General features: G+C 40.0%; 1 protein-coding gene across 3 annotated transcripts in view; it reads left to right on the top strand.

Moving 5' to 3' along the window:
* Nucleotides 1-22,922, top strand: part of atr (ATR serine/threonine kinase) — a 33,391-nt gene that overhangs the window by 5,529 nt on the left and 4,940 nt on the right. For all 3 annotated transcript variants that reach the window (XM_051697186.1, XM_051697184.1, XM_051697185.1), the window contains exons 8-43: nucleotides 110-262; nucleotides 425-623; nucleotides 3,140-3,390; nucleotides 4,520-4,707; nucleotides 4,800-4,900; nucleotides 5,040-5,211; nucleotides 5,558-5,728; nucleotides 6,370-6,564; nucleotides 6,677-6,862; nucleotides 7,073-7,168; nucleotides 8,670-8,800; nucleotides 9,121-9,264; nucleotides 9,448-9,541; nucleotides 9,692-9,817; nucleotides 10,513-10,719; nucleotides 10,818-10,931; nucleotides 11,088-11,203; nucleotides 11,816-11,936; nucleotides 12,020-12,157; nucleotides 12,303-12,516; nucleotides 12,684-12,856; nucleotides 13,449-13,613; nucleotides 15,655-15,746; nucleotides 15,857-15,948; nucleotides 16,031-16,208; nucleotides 16,354-16,542; nucleotides 18,058-18,217; nucleotides 18,304-18,483; nucleotides 18,576-18,718; nucleotides 18,827-18,924; nucleotides 18,999-19,231; nucleotides 19,333-19,467; nucleotides 19,615-19,815; nucleotides 19,938-20,081; nucleotides 20,491-20,641; nucleotides 21,264-21,420. In XM_051697186.1, the coding sequence (XP_051553146.1) occupies nucleotides 110-262; nucleotides 425-623; nucleotides 3,140-3,390; nucleotides 4,520-4,707; nucleotides 4,800-4,900; nucleotides 5,040-5,211; nucleotides 5,558-5,728; nucleotides 6,370-6,564; nucleotides 6,677-6,862; nucleotides 7,073-7,168; nucleotides 8,670-8,800; nucleotides 9,121-9,264; nucleotides 9,448-9,541; nucleotides 9,692-9,817; nucleotides 10,513-10,719; nucleotides 10,818-10,931; nucleotides 11,088-11,203; nucleotides 11,816-11,936; nucleotides 12,020-12,157; nucleotides 12,303-12,516; nucleotides 12,684-12,856; nucleotides 13,449-13,613; nucleotides 15,655-15,746; nucleotides 15,857-15,948; nucleotides 16,031-16,208; nucleotides 16,354-16,542; nucleotides 18,058-18,217; nucleotides 18,304-18,483; nucleotides 18,576-18,718; nucleotides 18,827-18,924; nucleotides 18,999-19,231; nucleotides 19,333-19,467; nucleotides 19,615-19,815; nucleotides 19,938-20,081; nucleotides 20,491-20,641; nucleotides 21,264-21,420 (5,608 nt within the window). The remainder of the gene's footprint in view (nucleotides 1-109; nucleotides 263-424; nucleotides 624-3,139; nucleotides 3,391-4,519; nucleotides 4,708-4,799; nucleotides 4,901-5,039; nucleotides 5,212-5,557; nucleotides 5,729-6,369; nucleotides 6,565-6,676; nucleotides 6,863-7,072; nucleotides 7,169-8,669; nucleotides 8,801-9,120; nucleotides 9,265-9,447; nucleotides 9,542-9,691; nucleotides 9,818-10,512; nucleotides 10,720-10,817; nucleotides 10,932-11,087; nucleotides 11,204-11,815; nucleotides 11,937-12,019; nucleotides 12,158-12,302; nucleotides 12,517-12,683; nucleotides 12,857-13,448; nucleotides 13,614-15,654; nucleotides 15,747-15,856; nucleotides 15,949-16,030; nucleotides 16,209-16,353; nucleotides 16,543-18,057; nucleotides 18,218-18,303; nucleotides 18,484-18,575; nucleotides 18,719-18,826; nucleotides 18,925-18,998; nucleotides 19,232-19,332; nucleotides 19,468-19,614; nucleotides 19,816-19,937; nucleotides 20,082-20,490; nucleotides 20,642-21,263; nucleotides 21,421-22,922) is intronic.

The following is a 22,922-nucleotide window of genomic DNA, read 5'->3' on the forward strand; positions in this document are numbered from 1 at the left end:
CAAAAACTTGTGATCAGATCACCCGAAACCCCCCCAGAAATCTTGATAACAAATGTAAACATCGCCTTAGATCATTTGCATTCATATGAAGTTTATTTTCTGTTTGCAGCCAATAGCCAGGGTGACACAAGTCTATACAGGAATCTTTGTGCACTGTTGTCGATTCCATGGGTGCTTGAGCATTCTTCACAAGCTGCTTATCAGACAGCCTCTTTCCCTGCAAGTCTGATTGCCCTCTCCCAGAAACTTGCTCGTGGCTACTGTAAGTCTGTAATATTTTAATGGTATACCACACTTTCTGCATACCTAACAGGAAGTACCAAAGCAACAGTTTTATTGCTGTTTGTTTTTAATTTAGTTCCTAAATGCTTTAAATTTACTTCAACTGTGTTTTATTTTATATTAATAGTAATTTTATCTGCAGCTGCACAGACTCGAGCACACTGTGTTTTCCTGCTCTCTCTACTGTCGAAGAGTGTGTGTGGTGACTGGCGGTCGTCTGTGTACCGCTGGGCTCTTCAGAGTAAGACCGAAGCTGAACGGGCCAATGCTGTTCGGGGCTTCCCCCTGCTGTTGCACCACCTGGGTGTCAAATCCTACAGCCTCATCCACGAGGTCCTTCTGTACGTCATCTAAGGGCCTATTTACATTTAGTCACTTCATGCGTTTTTACTGATCAGATAGCTGTCCGATTGAATAAGCTCATTCCAATTACACCTGACCACATCAATGTGTCTCCACCAAATGGATATACTGTAAATCCGATCTTCAATTCCCACACTATATGCAAATAAAACTTGAGTTTATGTCCATGACTATGCTAATTCTGGGCATTGATTTTAAAAGATGTGATTTATTATTTTCTTCCAAGTGACATTGAACAGTGCGCGTGTGTTTCTCTTTGTGCACGCACATCATCCCCCCCCTCTGGGCTTCTCGTAGATATGATGCGCGTCAGCTGCTCTCATGTCAGTGTTTCAATTTCATCAGTGCTCTGCATCAAATAAGTGAGGAAAAAAGATCTCTCCTACAACGTGCATCTGTGTCTTAATTTGATGTTATTGCGGGACACAAGCCCTATGTAAATACTCGGGGACAGATGTTATGTTTTGCATTTTCATTTTGCTTTTTGGGCGGAGCAAGGTTTACATATGTGACTTTAACACAGTTACACTTGAACAGTTTCGTCTGGAATGTGTCTCAAACTAACTCTTGAAGTGGTTTGAGTTGCAATCCGTCTCAAATGCGTTTCAGAGGGCATTTACGCCTGGTCTTTTCATGACCGGATAGCTATCTGATCACTGAAAATGCATGAAGTGACCAAGTGTAAACAGGCCCTAACAGTCATACACTGAGAATCTAGAAGAAAAAGTTGTCCCATATGGGTACACAATAATTCAGGGTTCCCATGGTCAAGGAAAAACTAGACATATTTGAGATTTTTTTTTAAATTGTGATTTTCAGGCCTCCTTCTTCTAAAATTCTTAAAAAGTCCTGGAAGTTTCTAGTGAATATAAATTGTGTTAGTGATGCTCAGTTCAGAAATGCTTCAGCTAGAAATCGCTCATACTGAGTGCAACCTCTATTCATACATTTTTCAAAATCATTATCTAGTAAACATGAATAACTGGAAAAGTCAAAAGTTGTGGAAACCCTGAACGCTGTAGAATTTTCGCACAAGGTGTGGAAATGGAATGTTCACGTCTGAAATGGCCTTTTAATTCCAGTGGGTCAGAAGTTTACATAAAGTTAACTGTGCCTTTAAGCAGCTTGGAAAATTCCAGAAAATCATGGCAAGCCTTTAGGCAATTAGTCAATTAGTTTCTGATAGGCAAATTTGAGTCAAATGGAGGTGTACCATGTGGATGTATTTTAAGGCCTACCTTCAAACTCAGTGCGTCTTTGCTTGACATCATGGGAAAATCAAAAGAAATCAGCCAAGACCTCAGAAAAAAAAATATTGGACCTCCACAAGTCTGGTTCATCCTTGGGAGCAATTTCCAAATGCCTGAAGGTACTAAGTTCATCTGTACAAACAATAGTACACAAGTATAAACATCATGGGACCACACAGCTATCATAACGCTCAGGAAGGAGACACATTCAATCTCCTAGAGATTAACGTAGTTTGGTGCAAAAAGTGCAAATAAATCCCAGAACAACAGCAAAGGACCTTGTGAAGATGCTGGAGGAAACAGGTTGACAAGTATCTATATCCACATTAAAACATGTCAATATAGGACTCAACCTGAAAGTCTACTCAGCAAGGAAGAAGCCACTGCTCCAAAACCACCATAAAAAAGCCAGACTACAGTTTGCAAAGATCTTTCTTTTTGGAGAAAAGTCCTCTGGTCTGATGAAACAAAAATTGAGCTCTTTGGCCATAATGACCATCATTATGTTTGAAGGAAAAAGGGTGAGTCTTGCAAGCCGAAGAACACCATCCCAACCATGAAGCATGGGGGTGGCAGCATCATGTTGTTGGGGTGCTTTGCTGCAGGAGGGACTGGTGCACTTCTAAAAATAGATGGCATCATGAGGAAGGAAAATTATGTGGATATATTGAAGCAAAATCTCAAGACATCAGCCAGGAAGTTGCTAATGGGTCTTCCAAATGGACAATGACCCCAAGCGTACCTCCAAAGTTGTGGCAAAATGGCTTAAGGACAACAAAATCAAGGTATTGGAGTAGCCACCACAAAGCCCTGACCTCAATCCGATAGAAAATTTGTGGGCAGAACTGAAAAAGCATGTGTGAGCAAGGAGGACTACAAACCTGACTCAGTTACACCAGTTCTGTCTGGAGGAATGGGCCAAAATTCCAGCAACGTATTGTGAGAAGCTTGTGGAAGGCTACCCAAAACATTTGACCCAAGTTAAACAATTTAAATGCAATTCTACTAACAAAGTGTATGTAAACTTCTGACCCACTGGGAATGTGATGAAAGAAATAAAAGCTGAAATAAATCATTCTCTCTACTAATATTCTGACATTTCACATTCTTAAAATTAAGTAGTGATCCTAACTGACCTAAGACAGGGAATGTTTTCTACGATTAAATGTCAGGAATTGTGAAAAACTGAGTTTAAATGTATTTGGCTAAGGTGTATGTAAACTTCTGACTTCAACTGTGATTAGGAACAGACTTCAGGACAGCTCAACACAAGTAAAGATAGAGCTGGCTGGCATTACAGGTCAACTGGCCTGCTGTTTGTCTGAGAGCTCGCAGCTGCAGTTTCCTCAGGAGATGATGCCACCCCGTGAGCTGCTCTGTAATGGTCTCAGCATTTCAGACTCCCATCTCAGCCAAACATCCTTCATCGGTGCCTCCATTCTCACCCCATTTCTGCTGCTGCTCAAAACTGGGGAGGACATGAAGGTGAAGAAAGGTTAGTCCAGTCAGCATCACTGTCAATAAAGCGATATTTAATGATTCAGCATGGAAGGCTTGTTTCTATTTTGAACACTGATGAGGATTAAAAGCTTATTTAGAAGAATGTAAATGGCTACATTTAATTACAGTGAGCTTTTGAAGTATTTAAGTCAAGAAGACTTTTTGTAAATCTTGCAAGTCATGTAATTTTTATTTTTATAGCGCTTTTCACAATACACATCATTTTAAAAGTGGCTTGCATCATTGTAATTTTACAATGTTCTAAGCATTACACTGTAACCTAGAGGTAAATCCAGTGCATAGCAGAAGTAAACATTATACTATCATTAAACTAAACATACTATTCTATTTTGCTCCCTGTATCAGACTTAAAGTTGCACTCAGTAATTTTTTACCCATTAAAAAAACTTTTACTCCTAAAGAAATGAATTGTAATTTTGAAACATGTATAAAATCACGAGCACTCACATGATATGAGGAATCAAGTCATATCAGTAACCTTATAAAAGCTGTTTTATTCGACATGGGGGCTGCCATTTTAGAATCGCATGTCCAGCTGAATATTACTCTCTTAATCTCAGTAATCATCTTGTTATTGGACACTTTCCCTCTTGGATTAAATTCATGGCTGTCTGTGAATAGTGAATTTCTACAACGGCATCTGTAACTGAAAACTATTGATATTGAATGATGCTGCATCCACACCAATAGGTGTCACTGTAAGTCCAAGATGACACAAACAAAAAGTTACTGAGTGCACCTTGAAGGCATTCCACTTAGGTAAATGAATAGTACTTCTGACAAATATGTTTTAAATGATGTACACAATTACAAAACATGAAGACTCCAATTGTATCAGAGGCTTAGAAAAATATATTTTATTGCTCTTAAGGTGAGTCACATTATGCCATGCCATGTTGAGATCACATGACCAACCCTGACTATTTTCTGACCAATTCAAGTTAATAAACAAGATCTTCATGCATCCATGCTGATAGGTGTCAGTATAAAGTCCAAGACCACCATCGTATCGGTTATTTAGGAAGACAAATAATTCAGAGCAACATAAACCTAAAATTACTTTAACCTTATATGCAACGTTAACTTGTCTTTTGAAATGGCAGCCTTTATCAGGAACATACGACACTTGTTCAAGCATGTGGATCTGGGTAACAGTGACCCTGATACAAAAGCTCTGGTCAGTGCACTGGTCAACCTCATTGAAGACCCAGACCAGGAAGTACGCACAATGTTCGGCCAAAACATCAAGAATCTTCTAGAGTTTTGGAATGGAAATGGCTTTTTGAAGGAGGTACAGATCTTCATATCAGCACATATTGTGATTTAATCATAAGCTTGTACTTGCTTAATGCATGGTTTATGATTTGCTTTCCTGCTCCACAGCTCCTTGTGTCCAGACTGAAAGAAGCTTATACAAATGCGAAGACTTCCAGAAACAATGAACTCAAAAACACACTGATATTTACCACTGGAGAAATCGGGAGGTAGGGCAAATGCTTCTACCTTATGCCATGTAACATATGGTCTTCTTTTGATTCCACTATTTATATGTATTGATGCTTTAAAGATATATAAGATAATGTCGCATATTATGGTGCTTTTCTTGCTTGTGGTGCTTATCAGAGCTGCTGAAGGGAACCTGGTGTCTTTTGCTCTGCTTCGCCTCCTGCACTGCCTGCTCTCAAAGTCTACTCAGGTTTCAGTAGCAGCCTACACAGAGATTCAGGCATTGGCCACCTGTAGAGACCTAAAACTGCAATCCTTCTTCAACCAGTACAGGAACCCAATTTGCCAGGTCAGTGTAACCCTAACAATACTGTAAAAACTGTGGTCCAGCGTTATTAGTAGTGGTAGTGCTCATACTCAGATAGGTGATGAAGTTTCAAGTCTGGACTGCAATGTTTCCTGATTCCATTCCCCTCTTTCTTCTCAATTTTCTGTCCCTCTTGATTTAACTCTCTTTTAGAGAGACAACATAAAATGAAGAAAAAAACAAAACTCACATTATCATAGTGAGTTAATCAAATGATCAAGTCGAGTGTGTTGTTGTTGTTGCATGTTGTAAAATTATAGTAATGGCTGTAGATTTTTTTCAAAATGCACACTTTTCTTTTCATGCTTCGTTTCATGTTCTATTACAGTTTTTGGTGGAATCCTTGCACTCACGACATGTAACGGCTCTCCGGTGCACGCCAGATCAGAGCAATGAGGCTCTGCAGGAGGAGGCGGCTCATCAGCGAGAACTGGCACTGGACATCCTTTCTCATGTGGCACATGTCTTTGATTTCCCTGACCTGAACCGTTTCCTCAATGTAAGCACAATAATTGACATTTCAGTATCAGCCTCTGAAGTAAAGGAAAAGCCTTTGGTTATAGTTCAGTAAATTTTGGTGTAAACATGAAATCACTCTGAGAAAATGTAATGAGTCCAACAAGAACAATCCTTATGCATTAATGTGAGTTGAACTGTTTGCAAACCAATATTAAGTATCAAGAAAAACTGATTCTACATCTTTGACACCTGAGAAGTATGAATGCAGCATCATTCAAACGCAATTGTGTCCAGTTACTAATGCCATTGTAGAAATTCACGTCAAAGTCAGCCATGATTAATTTAATCCAAGAGTGAAAGTGTCCAATAACAGGGTGGTTACTGAGATTAAGTGAGTAGTATTCGGCTGGTCATGTGATCCTGACATGGCAGCCCCCATGAGGAGACCCTCTCCATGTCAAATTAAACAGCTTTTATAAGGTTACTGATGTGACTGGAGTCTTCATTTCTTGTGATTGCTCATGATTTTAAATATATGTTTCAAAATAACCATTCATTTCTTTAGGAGTAAAAAGTTTTTATTATGGGAAAAATTACCTTTAATTATAAATTTCTCTGATGAACCAAAGTGTGATTTTAAATGTGTAATTTCAACCATGTAATCTCTCTCTCTGTTCACAGCGGACTTTACAGGTCCTTCTTCCCTTCTTGGCAGCCAAGGCCAGTACCACTGCCTCTGCCCTTATTCGCACCATTGCAAAGCAGCTGAATGTCAACCGCAGGGAAATGCTCATCAATAACTTCAAGTTCATTTTCTCCCACCTCGTGTGTTCCTGTACCAAGGAGGAGCTGGAGAGAGCCTTTCATTACCTTAAGGTGGGATTTTCATATGAAGACAAACAAAGGTAGAGGTTGTATGTACACTACCTGCTGGTTGTACAATATGTTGTTAAGACTTCACTGTATTTTGTTTTTTGTTTTTCTATAGAATGAGACAGAAATTGAATTGGGCAGTCTGCTCAGACAAGACTTCCAGGGTCTTCATAATGAACTGCTGCTGCGTTTAGGAGAACATTACCAGCAGGTCTTTAATGGACTTGCTATTTTAGCTTCCTTCGCCTCCAGTGATGACCCCTATCAGGGACCCAGAGAAATCACCACCCCTGGGCGCATGGTACAGCTGCCCTAATTTCTCGTAGTTCAAATGATGTTACAGATCAGAGCTCATGTGCAACTAGCTCCCGCAAAATTCATGTTATTGTATCCATTAAGCATAAACTGACCAAAGAGCATTGTTCTACATAGTTTAATGTCAGCCTTCTATTATAGTCAGTGCTCTGTCTGGAAATAACAATATCTGAACAGTCTCCACGATTTTGTGCAGGCTGATTACCTGCAGCCCAAGCTCCTTGGCATCCTGGCCTTCTTCAACATGCAGCTGCTGAGCTCTAGTGCTGGAGAGAAGGAGAAAAAGAAAATGGTAGGTATTCAGCATGTATTGAAAAACTTAGATGTTGTTTTGTCTGGTTTGCAATGTAAAACATGGATGTTTTGTCTGTACAGGATTTATTATATATAGCTCTCAGTAGTTTTGATCTGTCCTACAACCTCTGTCCTACCATGTTCTGGACATACAACGTATTTTTACCAGGCATGACGCACCAGGTATTTTTTGCATCCTTACTGAAAGTGAAATGCTGTGCGACACAAGATCTAGCCAATAAGAACAAATTATATGTTTAAAATGCAGTGATCTGGAGCTGGATTTTATACCAATTAGATTTCACAGTGGGTGGGGCTAGCCATCATGATACTTTAGAAATAGTGACTTACAAAATATCCGGTTACATTATGTGGTTAATTAGTAGACGCCGACAGATAGTGGATTTTGCCAATTCAGATAACTAAGGTGGTGGAAAAGGCTATAACCGATTAATTGACTGATACTTTTTAAAATCAATTTATAGAATTTTTAAAAATGTACTTAGCCTTTCCTTAATATGACGAGCATAGGCATAGAGGCTATAAGAATTCAAAATGGATAAATTTTCATATGTTGTTAATTGTGCAACCAAAATCCCAATAATAGCAAATAAAAATAAAAAAATAAGAGGATTTGAAGTATATTGTGGAACTATGAACAATCCCAAAATATACGTACTTATTTTGGGACTTTTAAATGACGGAGACCTGGCTCCGTTACAATGCTTTTTAAAGCAAATTAATCTTTTATAGCCTATATATTCACCAGATCAAGGACTCTGTATGTACTGTATATGTGTGTGGATATACATTATATACAGTGGATATATGTATTTCACCAGATGAGGTTTTTTATTATTATTCACAAGATAAAGTTTGGAGACTCATTTTGTGTGCTGACGGGGCACGTTTCTATATCGTCACATTTTTCTTTTCATGCCCTCTCTTCAATTTAGAATATTTAATTTATCTAATCAAAATAACCAAATTTGCATTGAAGTGAGGATAAAAATATGGATATATTGTCAGTGAGTGAGTGAGTGAGTTGTCAGTTTTTATTTCACCTCTAGAGGCCACTGTTATTAACTGTAGAATCCTCCAGCGCTGGCAAAACAGGATTAAAACAGAGGAAATAAATTATCGGTAACTGTCGGTGTAGATTTTTGCAGATAAAGATAGTTCCAAAAAGCAACTATCAGCACGGATTAATCTGTAGAACCGATATTTTGGTCTACCTCCATTAGTTGGTACACTAACTAAGATTAACATGGAATAGATTTATCACATGTTATTGTTGTGTTACGCCTTGTTGTCAGGACAGTGAAGACATCACCAGAAACTCAGTATTTTAGCTACAAGAATTTTAGCGCACTATTGAACAAGTACAAAGAATCCAAAGAAGAACTTGCTGGAGCTATCATGATATTGGTAAATGGGATAGAGATATGATTCTATTTACTTAATCTGCTCTGCTGTATTTGCCTCTTCTTTCCTCTCAGGCTCTGAACAGTATAATGGCACTGATGAAGCTAATGGGTCCAAAGCACATCAGCTTAGTGAGAGTGAAGATGATGACCACACTCAGAACTGGCCTGAGATACAAGGAAGACTTCCCAGAACTCTGCTGCAGGTATGTGGATTGTAGATTAGTCTGAAACACTGAGAAGGATGTGCAAATAAATACACGAGAAATAGCGTCATAAGTGCCATCTCCATGAGAGTGCTAACGATGAGATCCAGATTGTCCTTTAATTAGCTCGATGAGCTCAACAGAACATCTGTTTTGAATTTCAAGTGGAGGGACATATAATTTTTAACAATCTTTAAACTCTCCAGAAACCATCTGCATTTAATATGTAATCAGATCAGAGGATGAAATCGTAATTGCTATTTGCCCACAAAAATAACAAAAAAGGATATGTTTTTCATTCTTATCTTTTTGTTTAACAGGACGTGGGACTGTTTTGTGCGCTGTCTTGATCCGTCTTATCTGGGGCCGCTCCTGAGTCATGTAATTGTTGCTCTATTACCTCTCATCTCCATCCAGCCTAAAGAGACAGCGGTAATCATGCACTACCTCATAGTAGAGAACAGGTGTGTATAGTTCCTGTTTTCTCTTGTTTTGCTGTAGGCAAGATCTGGTTTTATTTATTTAAGTGCTTTGAATTTTATATTGATTTTCATGAAGAGCATTTGCATTTATCTAGAAAAAGTCATATAGATGTGTATTTTAGGTTGTTATTTTAAAATTGTTTCGTTATGATATTCTCATCTAAGGGAGGAAGTGCAGGACTTTCTTCATGAGATCTACTTCCTGCCTGACCATCCAGAACTGAAAAACATCCACAAAGTGCTTCAAGACTACCGTAAGGTACAACCTAAATAATCATCAAAGGACTAAAAGTACAGGTTTAAAAGTCTGTTTTGCAAATTTGTGTTCGGCATTGAGACATGACCAACATTATAAATTAAATGATTGCAGTAATGATATGTGAAATGTACAATTGTTGTGTAACTGCAGCAAACCTCCAAGAGTACAGACATGCAAACAGCGTTACAGCTCTCCATGCGGGCCATCCAGCATGAGAATGTGGATGTGCGCATCCATGCCCTCACCAGCCTGAAGGAGATGATATATAAGAACCAGGTCAGACACACTCTTAATGAATTAGAGAACATTTCGAGCTTCTACATGTCACATCTCATCATCTGCTAATCATCCTCACAAAATGGAGTAAACCATAACAGACTCATATACTGTATTTTTATTTTTTTATTTAATGTTTTAAATTTTTATTTTTATCCCCTTTTCTCCCAATTTGTAATGCCCAATTCCCACTACGTAGTAGGTCCTCGTGGTGGTGCGGTTACTCACTCAATCCGGGTGGTGGAGGACAAGTCTCAGTTGCCTCCGCTTCTGAGACAGTCAATCCGCGCATTTTATCACGTGGCTCGTTGTGCATGACACCTTGGAGACTCCCAGCATGTGGAGGCTCATACTACTCTCCGCGATCCACGCACAACTTACCACACACCCCATTGAGAGCGAGAACCACTAATCGCGACCACGAGGAGGTTACCCCATGTGACTCTAACTTCCCTAGCAACCGGGCCAATTTGGTTGCTTAGGAGACCTGGCTGGAGTCACTCAGCATACCCTGGATTCGAACTCGCGACTCCAGGGGTGGTAGTCAGCGTCAATACTTGCTGAGCTACCCAGCCCCCCAACCCCCCCCCGCCCCGCCATACTGTTTTTAATGAATTTACCCTATGAACCACTTTCATCATTGAGTGCACAGAACATCTGTTATTTGAATCTATAGTTTATTTTTTGTTCCACAGGATGCTCTGTTGAAGCTTGTGTTGGACAGTGAAATGGTAGAGCCGGTGATCTCTCAGCTAGTGACAGTGTTGCTCCGGGGGTGCCAGGATGTCAATCCTGAGGCTAGGCTTTTATGTGGGGAATGCCTGGGGGAGTTGGGAGCCATTGATCCCGGCCGTCTCGACTTGTCGCCCGCTGACACACAGGGAGCTGGCTTGACTTTTGTGGTAAAAACATTCTCCAAACAGTTTTGTTGAGCAAGCAGAATCTTGAAGATCATGGTTTCTTTTTGCAATGAATAAATAGTATTTCTCGATGGTTTTAGAGTGGGATTGATGATCCAAACTTTGCCTATGAGCTACTGACAGAATTGACCAGAACCTTTTTGGCCTATGCTGATGATGTGAGAGCACAAGATGCTGCAGCATATGCCATGCAGGTATGGAACAAGGCAAAGATTATATTTTCTGTTGACTCTCACTTTCAGACAGGCTTTGTGTACTAGCTCAGTTGAAATCTATTCTGGATTACTATGTTGTAGATCTTGTAAATGTCTGCTATTGATGTGTTGTTGACCAAGAGAGTTCTGTTTCAGGAGTTGCTATCACTATTTGAATGTCAAGAGGGCAGGACAGACTCACCAGGTCGGAGACTATGGAGGAGATTCCCAGAACAGGTTCAGGAAATCCTTGAACCCCATCTCAATACCAGGTTTGGCAAGATCACACACATAGCTTGTTGCAGTTGGCTTATACCAGGGGTCGGCAGCCTTTTTGAAATGAAGTGCCATTTTTTATTTCCTGGTCAATGGCTGTGTGTTGGAAATCTCAAGTATTAATAGTGGTATTTTCCTTATTACATGGAAATATGTGTTTTTCTTAAAGCAAAAAGTAACACGATATGAGGCTGTCATCCGTGCAGTCTGACCGAAGCAAAGCGGGCGCGTTTACTCGTGCGATTAACCGAAAGTGAAGCGCTGCCGGCTCGTGATGTGCGAATGACTTAAACGCGCTGCACAATTCTGTTGGGTATACTGCAGTCTTGTCACATTTTAACTTTTGCCTCCCATTCAGCTGATGAAAACATGCTGTGTGATCAAGAGGAAGGATTACATCAAGATGTAGATTGGAATGCAGGTGCGGCATTTCATAAAAAATAAAATAGTCTGCTCCTCTCTCGCCCTTGCTGGCGTGCCAGTGATTACCCCTCCACGTGCCAATGCTGGCATGCATGCCATAGGTTGCTGACCCCTGTCTTATACTGTACCAAAACCCACATCCATCTGTCCAGAGTATAAAACTGACTTCTTTTAATCACCTGAAGGTATAAGAGTTCTCAGAAGGTGGTGAACTGGTCTAAGCTAAAAAAGCCGATATATCTCAGCAGCCGTGGAAGCAAATTCTCTGACTGGTCTGCAACATGGGCAGGGTATCTGATCAGTAAAGTAAGTCTGTCTCCACATGCTTTCTATGAATACAGAATCTAACTTCTAATATACATGAAAAAAAAACCTCTGTTTTGTTTTAGGTTAGACATGAGCTTGCTGGCAAGGTTTTTAACTGCTGTAGTTTTATCATAAAGCATGATTACAAAGTGACCATCTACCTCCTGCCCCACATTCTGGTCTATGTGCTTATTGGATGCACACAAGAGGAGCAGCGAGAGGTAGAAATTCAGTCCCTATTGAAAAAACATGCTAATGATTGTTGATAGGAATGTTGATTGTTTAGTGAAAGTATCAGTGAACAAGCCTTAAAATACTAGTGTTTCTTTTAATCAGTGAGTGAGTTTGTACACTTGTTTCCTGTAGGTGACTGAGGAGATCAAGGCAGTCCTGAAGGAGGGTGACCCGCGGTTAGCTCGACTGCAGGACAATGCCTCCAGTCTGAGTCAACTCAGCACACAGACTGTCTTCTCCATGATGGATCATCTCACTCAGTGGTCCCGCCACAAGCTGCAGAGCCTGAGTACCAACAAGAGGTCAGGCAAACATGCCAGAGAGCAGCCCCAGCAACAGACCACTGGTGAGTCGAGAAATTCTGAAGTGGACTTTTGGATTTGTCTTGCTACATGGTGTAAACACGCACTGGTATAAAATGAAAAAATGAAAATTTCATCCGATATAATGCATAATGTAAGTTTAGACTTTTTTTGCTTTGCAGTATTTGTGATTCTTTATTCTTCCTGTTAGGCCCAGAGAACAGTGAATATCAGAGTGTGGTAGCCTTTCTAAACAGCATTCCTCAGGATGTACTGGCCAAAGCATCTTTCCGCTCCAGAGCCTACACACGGGCTGTCATGCACTTTGAGTCCTTTATACGTGAGAAGAAGCAGAACATTCAGGACCATCTTACGTTCCTACAGGTCCTTAGAGTTTACATATCTTTGCCTGAGTTTTTGTGGTTGTGCAGGCTTTGAATTCTTGAAACTGTGTTTCCTGAGTTTTGAAAATCCACCCGATAGAGGCACCGGCAGGACTTCATGTTTTGTATGTCTAACATTTGCATTTAATGCATTGTAAGTGTTTTGCAAAGATAATTTTTTTTTATGCTTTAAGAGGGGGATAGATTATCTAAACGACTCATTCACACTGATCATTTTCTCAAAATATGAATTTATCAAGTTTGATTATGCATTCAGCTACTAATGAAAGAGTGTAATAATCTCAGATCTTTTTAAACACATTTTACCATATTAAAAATTATTCCACAGAATTCCACATATTGTGGTTCAGTCTAGAGAGAAAAGTGTGCAGATTCTATGTGAGACACATCATATTAGCATCATTAGTTTACTTAGTTATGAACTATCAAATATACATAAGGTTATATTGAAGTAAAATTTTTGTAGAAGTTAAAAAACTGGCATGGACATTAATATTATTGTTACTTGGTTTTAATGAGCTCCACTCTCAGCACTATCTGTTGTTGTAAAAATGCATCAAACTTTTTTTTAGACTTTGTATGCGGCCATGCATGAGCCAGATGGCGTGAGGGGTGTGAATGCTCTAAGGAAAGAAGAGCCATCTTTGAGAGAGCAGATCCTTGAGCATGAAAGTATTGGACTGCTGCGTGAATCTACTGCCTGCTATGACAGAGCTATCCAACTGGAGCCAGACCAGGCCAGTACCACACACACACGCACACACACACACCAATTCTAATCAGTACCAACCAAATCCATGTGATCTGTGCATGCTACCATTCTCCAAACAAAACCATAGCCAAACTTAAGCTTATTACCTGTAAACTGCAAATACAGTTAATATGTTTTAAGGTAATTAGAAACTTAGGGTTAAAAGGTTAGAACCTTGTAATAACATTTTCTAGTAAATGCTTTTTTGGATTATTGCATCAAAATGTTTACCAATATAGCTGCTGGAAATGCAAATTATCGATAAAATGAAATGTTTTTTCACTGAAAATCTTTTTTAATTTAATTTTAGCGCATAAATTCTACACTCACAAGCACTTTAGGTACACCTGTACACCTACTTATTCAAGTGATTATCTAATCAGCCAATCATGTGCCAGCAGTGCAATGCATAAAATCAGGCAGATACGGGTCAGGAGCTTCAGTTAATGTTCACATCAACCATCAGAATGGGGAAAAAAATAGATCTCAGTAATTTCGACCGTGGCATGATTTTTGGTGTCAGACAGGCTGGTTTGAGTATTTATGTAACTGCTGATCTCCTGGGATTTTCATGCACAACAGTCTCCAGAGTTTACTTAGAATGGTGTCGAAAACAAAAAACATCCAGTGCGTGGCAGTTCTGTGGATGGAAATGCCTTGTTGATGAGAGAGGTCAACGGAGAATGGCCAGACTGGTTCGAGCTGACAGAAAGGCTACGCTAACTCAGATAACCCCTGTACAATTGTAGTGAGCAGAATAGCATCTCAGAATGCACAACATGTCGAACTTTGAGGCGGATGGGCAACAACAGCAGAAGACCATGTTGGGTTCCACTTCTGTCAGCCAAGAATAGAAAACTGAGGCTGCAGTGGGCCTACCATCTGCATGTCACAGCAGAAATCGAGATTCGTCAGACCAGGCAATGTTTTTCCATGTTCAGTTTTGGTGAGCCTGTGCCCACTGCAGCCTCAGTTTCCTGTTCTTAGCTGACAGTAGTGGTACCTGGAGGGGTCTTCTGCTGCTGTAGCCCATCCGCCTCAATGTTCGACATGTACGTTCAGAAATGCTTTTCTGCATTGCACTGTTGTAACGTGTGGTAATTTGGGTTACTGTCACCTTCCTGTCAGCTTGGACCAGTCTGGCCATTCTCCTCTGACCTCTGTCATTAACAAGTCGTTTTCGCCCACATAATTGCCACTCGCTGGATGATTTTTGTTTTTCCGCACAATTCTGAGTAAACTCTGAATCCCAGGAGATCAGCAGTTACAGAAATACTCTGTATATTTTATACATTGCACTGCTGCCACATGATTGGCTGATTAGATAATCACATGAATAAGTAGGTGTACCTAATAAAGTGGTCAGTGAGTATATGTCGATACTTCAAATGTCACGAAAAACTAGTTTGGAAACACTTTTTGTATAAAGAAATTGCCATAAATGCAAAACAATTTAGTCACATGACCAAATTTACAGAATTTAGGTTAGGCTTACATGTACAGATTGGACACCGCAAACACAGCTGCATCATGGACCACTTCCAGGAGTTTCTATGTAGGCTTCTGATATTTCCTACCATTGCAATTATTTGTGAAATGAAAATGATAGTAAACTGGCCAATTTACTCTCTCCATTTTACTAAGACTTGGGGACAAAATTTGGGGACATCTGGAATGCGAAAGGTACAAATCTTGCAAAATGCACAAAATTCTGTATGGAAATGGCTCAAGGGCAGATTTCTTTTGCGATAAACCAAAACATATGCGACAGTGTTTTTTAAGTCAACACACACACACCGTTTTATCGGTAAAAGGCCAATTGGATGGAAACGAGCAGGAGAAAGAAAACATTTTTTGTACCCATTTTCACTTTGTCGATAACAGAACAGCACAAAATGTGGATGGAAACTTGGCTACTGACATAGGTGTAAATAATAATGCCAATCAATACTGTACATTTCCTCTCATTTTAAAAACATTGTGTTAATTGATACTTTTCCCTCTCTTTTTCTTACCTCTGTATGCAGCTTGTCCATTACCATGGTTTTATGAACTCTATGCTGGGTCTTGGTCAACTCTCCTCTGTAATAACCCAGGTCAATGGAGTTCTGGCAAGCAGGTAGCATTACTAATGCAGACTTATAGGCCTCTGGGCAATTTCAATTAAACTGTGTTTCACGCATTCCCAGGTTTTGTATTTTTAAAACTAATTCTATTTCCTTTATATAGGCCTCGATGGAAGTCAGATTTGAATGCTTACCGGGTCGAGGCAGCGTGGAAGCTTTCAAAATGGGACTTAGTTGAGGACTATCTTGCCTCTGGTACAGGGTTTTGACTATTGTAAGAAACCTTATGTAAGGTCGTTCAGATCAAAATGCGGTAAGATTTTTATGTGTTTTGCAGATTGTAAGTCCAGCACTTGGGGTGTCAGACTTGGCCAAATGCTGCTGGCGGCCAAGAAGCAAGATTCCGAAGGATTATATGAAAAGCTTAAAATAGCCAGGAAAGAGCAGGTGGTCCCTTTATCAGCTGCCAGTTTTGAGTGTGGCACCTATCAGAGAGGATATGAGTACCTAGTCAGGTAATGTCATCTAGTGGTACATTCTTTTGTAAAAACAATTAAAAAAAAATATTAAGAGCTGTTAAAGAGAAATTTCTTCAGTGTGCATCTACAATGATTTTTGGCACTGCTTTACTAATGTTGACTCCATACGGTGATGTGTTAGGCTGCACATGCTGTGTGAGTTGGAGCATGCCTTCACTGAGCTGCAGAAAGATAGCACGGAAGCTGGAGGATCCAAGAAGCCAGAGCCCAAACTCAAATGGGACGCCCGCCTACTCATGACCCAGAACTCATTCAGAGCCAAGGAGCCAGTCCTAGCTCTGCGAAGAGCTCTGCTAAGCCTTAGCAAGGGGTTAGAGCATATTACTTACGTATATTAGTCTATCCATTTGCCTCTTTCAGTAGAATGTACAGAATGTTTGTGTCAAAAAACAAAGTAATGAGCTACACTTGAAGTCAGAAGTTTACATATACTTAGGTTGAAATCATAAACAAATTTAACCACTCCACAGATTTCATATTAGCAAACTATAGTTTTGGCAAGTCGTTTAGGACATCTACTTTGTGCATAACATGAGTAATTTTTCCAACAATTGTTTACAGACAGATTGTTTCACTTTTTATTGACTATATCACAATTCCGTTGGATCAGAAGTTTATATACACCAAGTTAACTGTGCCTTTAAGCAGCTTGGAAAATTCCAGAGAATTATGTCAAGCCTTTTGGAAATTAGCCAGTTAGCTTCTGATAGGCTAATTGGAGTCAATTGGAGGTGTAGCTGTGGATGTATTGTAAGGCCTACCTTCAAACTCTGTGCCTCTTTGCTTGACATCATGGGAAAATTAAAAGAAATCAGCCAAGACCTCAGAAAAAAATTGTTGACCTCCACAAGACTGGTTCATCATTTGGAGCAATTTCCAAATGCCAGAAGGTACCACTTTCATCTGTACAAACAATAGTACGCAAGTATAAACACCATGGGACCACGCAGCCACCATACCGCTCAGGAAGGAGACGCATGCTTTCTCCTAGTGTTGAACGTAGTTTGGTGTGAAAAGTGCAAATCAATCCCAGAACAACAGCAAAGGACCTTGTGAAGATGCTGGAGGAAACAGGTAGACAAGTATATATATCCACAGTAAAACGAGTCCTATATCGACGTAACCTGAAAGGCTGCTCAGCAAGGAAGAACCCACTGCTCCAAAACTGTTGTGGCAAAATGGCTTAAGGACAACAAAGTCAAGGTATTGGAGTGGCCATCACAAAGCCCTGACCTCAATCCGAATTTGTGGGCAGAACTGAAAAAGCATATGCGAGCAAGGAGGCCTACAAATCTGACTCAGTTACACCAGTTCTGTCTGGAGGAATGGGCCAAAATTTCAGCAACGTATTGTGAGAAGCTTGTGAAAGGCTACCCAAAACATGTGATCCAGGTTAAATAATTTAAAGGCAATGCTACCAAATACTAACAAAGTGTATGTAAACTTATGACCCACTGGGAATGTGATGAAAGAAATAAAAGCTGAAATAAATAATTCTCTCTACTATTATTCTGGCAATTCACATTATTAAAATAAAGTAGTGATCCTAACTGACCTAAGACAGGGAATGTTTTCTACGATTAAATGTCAGGAATTGTGAAAAAATGAGTTTAAATGTATTTGGCTAAGGTGTATGTAAACTTCTGACTTCAACTGTAGTTTGGATTCATTGAAACTGGCTTTTGAGAACAGTGTGTTTTTGTTATTTCTGAATTATTTTTCTTTGAAGCATCTCTAATTTTTTTTTTACAAAGCATATCATTTAAAAAGTTATACACTTAGACCTCAGAGTGAGTTTGTTATTCTAATGAAGATGTATTTTCAGGTCTTCATGTGAGGAGCATGTTGGGGAGTGCTGGCTGCAGAGTGCTCGTGTGGCCAGGAGAGCTGGCCACCACCAGACAGCCTTCAACGCCCTGCTCAATGCCGAGAACTCCCACCTGTCTGAACTCTTCATCGAGAAAGCCAAGTGGCTCTGGTCTAAGGTATAGCAGTTTGAATAAATATGTTCAGCTTGGCTTTTACTCTATAACTGAAAGTGTTGCTATTCAGAAAGCTGTTTTTATTGCAGGGTGACGTACATCAGGCTCTGATAGTCCTGCAGAAAGGTGTACAACAATGTTTTCCTGATGATCAGCCACTCACAGACCCCAAGAGGATCCAGATAAAAGGGAATGCCATGCTGCTGGTGGGCAGATACATGGAGGAGACAGCCAATTTTGAGAGCAATGCTATTATGAAAACTTATAAGGTAAATCAGCCAACTATAGGTGAGGTCAGTGGAAGCATAAAATACTTTGAATTCATCAGACAATAACCTTGCCTCTGAATTCCCTTGCACAGGATGTCACCTGTTTGTTACCAGAATGGGAGGATGGTAACTTCTACTTGGCCAAGTACTACGACAAGGTGATGCCAATGGTCACTGACAACAAACTGGAGAGACAGGGCAACCTCATTCGTTATATTGTCACATATTTTGGAAAGTAAGATGTTTTCTATTGAGAATTCCCTAGGGCTTTCACACAGCACTTCTAGCAGGAATGTTTAAGTTTGTCAAAGTTAGATACAATAATTCTCTGCTCATCTCATAGAGCCTTGCAGTTCGGTAATCAGTACATCTATCAGGCCATGCCCAGAATGCTCACCTTATGGCTGGACTTTGGAGCCAAAGTTTATGAGTTCGAAAAAGGTAAAGCATGAAAATAAAAGTTTTTTTTTTAAATGCACTTAAATAGAACGGCTAATTTCTTCCTTCTGTTTTAGCGGGCCGCTCGGACCGAGCCCAGATGCGTGCAGAACTTGCCAAAATCAATTCTGTGATTAGCGAACACACCAGCAACCTCTCGCCCTATCAGTTCCTCACAGCCTTTTCACAGCTGATCTCACGGATCTGCCACTCCAACAATGAGGTCTTTGCTGTTCTGTTGGAAATAGTGGCCAAAGTTTTCTTAGCTTACCCTCAACAAGCTATGTGGATGATGACTGCAGTATCAAAGGTCAGAGACCTTGGCTACAACTACAGTATGACTATTAAGCCTCAAGGAAACTTTTCTCTGAAATAAACTGTTTAATGTTTGTATCTGTTTAATTTATTTAGTCCTCCTATCCTACTCGGATGAACAGATGTAAGGAGATCCTGAAGAAGGCTGTCAGTTTGAAGGATTCATTTGGGAAATTTATTGGTGATGCCAACAGATTAACTGACAAGCTAGTGGAGCTTGGTAATAAACCGGTAAGAGAGACTTTGCCCCTAGCTAGAAAATCAAACCTTGTTTTCCAAAAATGGCTTTTTGCATTTATTAAACTCTAATGTTTCTCAGCTTTAGGCATTTGTTCTCAGATGAAATTGTTTTAAAATTGTCCATATTTTGTTGTGTAGGTGGATGGCAACAGCAGCACTCTCAGCATGAGTGTACACTTCAAAATGTTGAAGAAGCTGGTGGAAGAGCCCACCTTCAGTCAGATCCTCATCCCACTGCAGTCTGTCCTTATACCCACCCTGCCCTCCACTGGAGGAGCCAACCCCAAACATGATGCTTTTCCAGGCCACTGGGTCTACCTGGCAGGCTTCGATGACACAGTCAGTCTCCACTTTTCTTTTCTTTTTTTTTACTGTATCTCAGTTTTAAAGTGCATGGTGCATAACTCGTATTTTAGGGAGTATGATATTTATGATCTTAATTATCTTTTTGTTTCTTCAAGGTGGAGATCTTGGCATCTTTGCAGAAACCAAAAAAGATCTCACTCAAGGGCTCAGATGGAAAGTTCTACACCATGATGTGCAAACCCAAAGATGACTTGAGGAAAGACTGCAGGCTGATGGAGTTCAACTGTCTCATTAATAAGGTACTGTGCACAGTGCTAAAAGATTTGTTCTCTTCACTAAATATTCATATAAGAATGATGGACCTTTGTCAGAGTACCGCCATATTAAATGTTTTGGTGGTAATGAAAACGAGCTGTGAGGGATAGAAGTGCAGTCTGTTCAATGGGTACTGTAAATTGATTGTTCTGCTCACAAATTGAAAATATATCTTTCCAAACCATTTTCAATAGAAACTCCCAAAAGCACGAGTTGTGAAAATTAGATCTAGGACCATACCATTGTACAGACTGCAAATCTATACCCTACAGCCATTTTTCATCCACGTAAAATTCAGTAGGTCCCTGACTAAGGTCTGTTGATTAAATTTGAAAATGAATGACATTTTTCTCAAAACATTAAAAGTTTAATTGAATGTTTTGTTTTTTTCAGTCTTTGAGAAAAGATGCAGAGTCTAGACGAAGGGATTTGCACATTCGGACATATGCAGTCATACCTTTGAATGAAGAGTGTGGCATAATAGAGTGGGTTAAAAACACAGCAGGCTTACGTCACATCCTTACAAAGCTCTATAAAGAGAAAGGTATTACATACACTGCTACAGGTACAAAGTTTATGGCATAATGAAATACTGTTAGCCATTTGACAGAGTGATCTAGCACTGATTCAAAACTGGCTTTACTGTTTTGTCATGGGAATTTTTTTACATTTGTTATTTATATACTTGTGAGATATTTAAAGCTGAAGTGAGTAATTTCTGTGGCACTAGCGCCACTGAACGGAATTGCAAAAATAAACATTGTTTTCAAACAGCCTTCCTAATACGACCCGCATCTGCTATTGATTGAACAAACAGATAGTCCCGCCCCCAACTCACGCTATTGGTTGAGTGAATGTTGTTGCGTCAGGTTCTATGGGTAGCTCAAAACAAACAGGAATTTTTATAGTGCCACAGAGACACAGTGTTTTCAGTTTTTTAGAAAATGTATTTACAAATAACTTATACTGTAGTTGCCTCTGCATATTAAGCTAGGATATGAGAAAATTGTTTAAAACTGACAAATTTACGCACCTCGGCTTTATACTTATAGTACTCTGAGTTCTCCGTCTTAAAATTTTTTTTTAGGTTGACTTTCATTGTTTCCATTAAATACTTTTTTGACACAGTTCAGTTAAATTGGGGTATTTTTCTCTTTAAAACACAGGGATCTATGTCAGTGGGACAGAGTTGCGGAAGCTGATTTTGCCCAAAACAGCCTCTTTTCAGGAGAAGCTGAAGTTGCACAAAGATATGCTGTGTGCCAGACACCCACCAGTTTTTCATGAGTGGTTCCTACGGACATTTCCTGACCCCACATCTTGGTACAAATTCAGTTTTACAGTGTTAACATTCATTAACATTTAGACTGTCATAGTATGCAGAAGTTTTCATAAGATTGGCTATTAAAGGAATAGTTCACCCAAAAATAAAAATTCTCTCATGATTTACTCACCCTCATGCCATCCCAGATGTGTATGTCTTACTTTCTTCTGCAGAACACAAATGAAGATTTTTAGAAGACTATTTCAGCTCTGTAGGTCCATAAAATGCAAGTGAAAGAGTGCTACATTTTTGAAGCTCCAAAAAGCACATATAGTAATCATAAAAATAATCAGTTAGACTCCAGTAAATTACTTAAAGTCTTCTGAAGCAAAATGCTAGGTGTGTGTAAGAAATTGATTAATATTTAAAAGCGTGTTGGCAAGTTCACGCAAGAAATGACGCATAAAATACGGAGAGAAAAAAACAGAAGTGCAGTGTTGTTTACAACAGAGGAGCATAGAGAATCATACATAGGTGCCTCATATGGTTGGTTTGATTCAAAATCAACCATATACACAAGTGCAGCAGTGGGTGAAAGTCTTGGGTGTGGTTCCAAGCAACATAGCAGTATGACAATTACAATAAACATCTTATTTACACCTAACACAATTTACACATCTTGTTACACTATACAGTATACACAAAATAAGAAGACCGTATACAATAAAAATACACTGTACCACCACCCCCCCCCCCACATGTAAAGAGCGGAAATAAATATGAAGTGTTGTGTTGACATTCAGCTGTCAGTTGATAGTCAGTTATTGATAGTATTATTAAGAGAAGTATAAAATGTGAGTCCAGTCTGAGGCTAATAAAGTGCAGTTCTGATATATGTATCGTGAGCGATCAAGAGTTCAAAAGTCTGATTGCTTGGGGGAAGAAGCTGTCATGAAGTCAGCTAGTGTGGGTCCTGATGCTGCAATACCGCCTGCCTGGTGGTAGCAGTGAGAGCAGCCCATGGCTTGGGTGGCTGGCATCTCTGATGGTCCTCCGAGTTTTTTCACACACCGCCTGGTGTAGATCTCCTGGAGGGAGGGAAGCTCTCCTCCGATGATGAGTCTGGCTGTTCGCACCACTCTTTGCAGGGCTTTGCGGTTGAGGGCGGTGCTGTTGCTGTACCAGGCAGTGATGCAGCCAGTCAGGATGCTCTCTATAGTGCTGGTGTAGAACCGTGTGAGGATGTGGTGGTTCATTCCAAACTTCCTCAGCCATCTCAGGAAGAAGAGGCACTGGTGAGTCTTCTTCACAACGGCCTCAGTGTGGACGGACCATGTGAAATCCTCAGTGATGTGGACACCGAGGAACTTGAAGCTGCTGACTCTCTCCACCGGTGCTCCATTGATGGTGATGGGGCTGTGTTCTCTGTCTTTTCTCCTGAAGTCCACCACAAGCGTGAATACCACAACTGCGGCGCCATCTTGGAACAGTGAACAAGGAGAGCTGTTTGAATTGGTTTGGATTCAAGTGATTGAGTGGAGGAGATGCCTCAGATCAAGGT

The sequence above is a fragment of the Myxocyprinus asiaticus genome, chromosome 5, assembly GCF_019703515.2.
Source record: "Myxocyprinus asiaticus isolate MX2 ecotype Aquarium Trade chromosome 5, UBuf_Myxa_2, whole genome shotgun sequence".
Classification (NCBI taxonomy): domain Eukaryota; kingdom Metazoa; phylum Chordata; class Actinopteri; order Cypriniformes; family Catostomidae; genus Myxocyprinus; species Myxocyprinus asiaticus.